The sequence below is a fragment of the Vicia villosa genome, unplaced genomic scaffold (genome assembly GCF_029867415.1).
Source record: "Vicia villosa cultivar HV-30 ecotype Madison, WI unplaced genomic scaffold, Vvil1.0 ctg.000663F_1_1, whole genome shotgun sequence".
Classification (NCBI taxonomy): Eukaryota; Viridiplantae; Streptophyta; class Magnoliopsida; order Fabales; family Fabaceae; genus Vicia; species Vicia villosa.
In genome coordinates, this window is record NW_026705295.1 from 125,439 (window position 1) to 127,854 (window position 2,416).

Here is a 2,416-nt window from a genome sequence, read left to right on the forward strand (position 1 = left end):
GTTCGACCCTTTGCCCACTTCTAAAAGCGAGATACTGAAGCATCTATTAAACGAGCAGTTAGTGGAACTCAGGCCTATGCCACCTCCGATTCCCGGAAAGACTATGCCCAATTTCAAAGCTAATGAGAGGTGTGAATTTCACGCCAATTCTCCGGGGCATACATTGGAAAAATGTTGGGCCTTTAGGCACAAGGTTCAGGACCTGATAGAGTCAGGAGCAATTGCTTTTGACAAACCTAATGTGAAGACAAACCCTATGCCCCGTCATGATGGCACAGTTAATGCAATAGATGTAGTCACCGAGCAAGAGTTTGTTCAACAACGGAGCTCCCCCATAGATGCCCTTAAGAGGTATCTACTTGCAAAGGGGTTCGTCCTCGAACATAACGAAGCCTTTAAGACAACCTTGCAAAGACTCGTGAATCAAGGGTTAGTTCAGTTTAAAGAATATCCTGAGGAAGAGTATGTGGCCATGCTGGACAGGAATGAACCGTTAATAATACCAAGACAAGGGGCAAGGAAGACGTTGATCATCCCTTGCGCCAAAGCCACACTGCTGATACCCGCACAAGTACACACTAGGATTATCCCAGTCAGGGATCAATATCCTGTGGACAAGATGAAGGCAGTTCCATGGGAATATGAGTCTAATGCTAGTACCGATGTGACAAACATCGTCGGGCCCGGGGGTATGACTCGTAGCGGTCGCATATTCAATACTGCTAAATCAAAAGAGAATTCAGCACAAGCAAATGATCAAGCTACTGTGGTCCCTACTGAAAGAAGCACACCCATAGACAAGGAGATCACTAACAAAGATGCCGAAGAATTCTTGGCATTAATCAAGAAAAGTGATTATAAGGTAGTGGATCAGTTGCACCAAACTCCATCCAGGATATCACTCCTCTCGCTGTTAATCCATTCAGAAAAACATCGAGACACCCTGATGAAGATCTTGAGTGCTGCCCATGTAACCAAAGACATCACTGTAAATCAATTTGATGGAATGGTGGCTAATCTTACTGCTGGGGCATGCTTAAGCTTCAGTGAACACGAGTTGCCCTCACAAGGGAAAGAGCATAACAAAGCCCTGCATATCTCCATACAATGTGGGAAAGCTCATCTGTCTAGAGTGCTGATCGACACAGGATCGTCATTAAATGTGATGCCAAAGGCCACCTTAGACAAGATAGATTTGGAAGGACTGGTAATAAGACCAAGCCGTCTGGTGGTCAAAGCCTTTGATGGGTCGCAAAGCCCGGTGTTTGGAGAGGTGGACCTCCCTGTGGTAATAGGCCCTCACACTTTCTGCATCAATTTCCAAGTAATGGAGATTGAGCCTGCCTACACATGTTTATTAGGACGCCCTTGGATCCATGCTGCTGGGGCAGTTACCTCTACTCTGCATCAAAAGGTGAAATTTGTGGATGGAAACTCTATAGTAACCGTCAGTGGGGAGGAGGACATATTTGTCAGCAATCTAGACTCATACCGATACATTGAGGCTGGGGAAAAGGCATTAGAGACTTCGTTCCAAGCACTAGAGATTGCCACTGCTGTCATACTACCAATTGAGAAAACACGAAGGGCGGTGACATCCTGGAGAGACCTGCAAGACACAAAGATGGAAGGCTGGGGAAAAATTCCAGAAGTACAAGAGAAGAAAGATCGTCTGGGGTTAGGATACCAACCAACAAAGAAGGCTGCAAAGGAAGAGCAACGATTCCCTCCGATCGCACAGACTTTTGTTACAGGTGGATATGAGCATGTATCCATGATATCTAGCATGGAGGGAACGTCCAATTTTATCCGGATGATTAGGCCAGGAGAACAGCTTCAGAATTGGACAAGCCTGGAGATACCGGAGATAGTTTTCATTTCAAAGTAATTTCCTATTGTGTGTTTTATTTCCCTTTTTAATAAAGAAAGACAATAACACTCATGCCTCGCCCGAAGCATAGAGTTAGTTTGTAAGGGCCCCATTTACTCTCAAGTTTGAAGTTTATTAATAAAATTGTCTTTGCATTTTGGTATTGAAAACATTGCCTTTTTCTTTTTCGCATTTATTCCTGTTCCATTTCTGAAAATGACAAATAAATTTCTTGCACAAACAAGGCACATTCACATCTGCATACTAAAAGAAAACAAAACATAAAACATGTGCAGATCACCTTCCGACACCACCGATAATAATACTGCTGAGACTCTATACAAACTCGAGGCTCTCGCTAATCAGGCTGAAGAAGGGAATGAGGAAGACGATGAACTTCCAGAAGAGTTGTCAAGGTTAGTGGATAAGGAATCCAAGAGCATGCTCCCTCCACAAGAGGCCATTGAAATCATAAACTTGGGAACGGACGAAGAACCTAAGAACATTAAGATTGGGGCAACGCTAGGTAAGGACGTAAAAGCAACG

General features: G+C 44.1%; 1 protein-coding gene across 1 annotated transcript; it reads left to right on the forward strand.

The window, feature by feature from the left end:
- Positions 1–256: 256 nt before the first annotated feature.
- LOC131630236 (uncharacterized) lies at positions 257–1,961 on the forward strand. Its single transcript, XM_058901022.1, has 2 exons — positions 257–1,768; positions 1,926–1,961. The coding sequence occupies exons 1-2, from the start codon at positions 257–259 to the stop codon at positions 1,959–1,961; spliced, it is 1,548 nt and encodes a 515-aa protein (XP_058757005.1).
- The last annotated feature ends 455 nt before the right edge of the window (positions 1,962–2,416 follow it).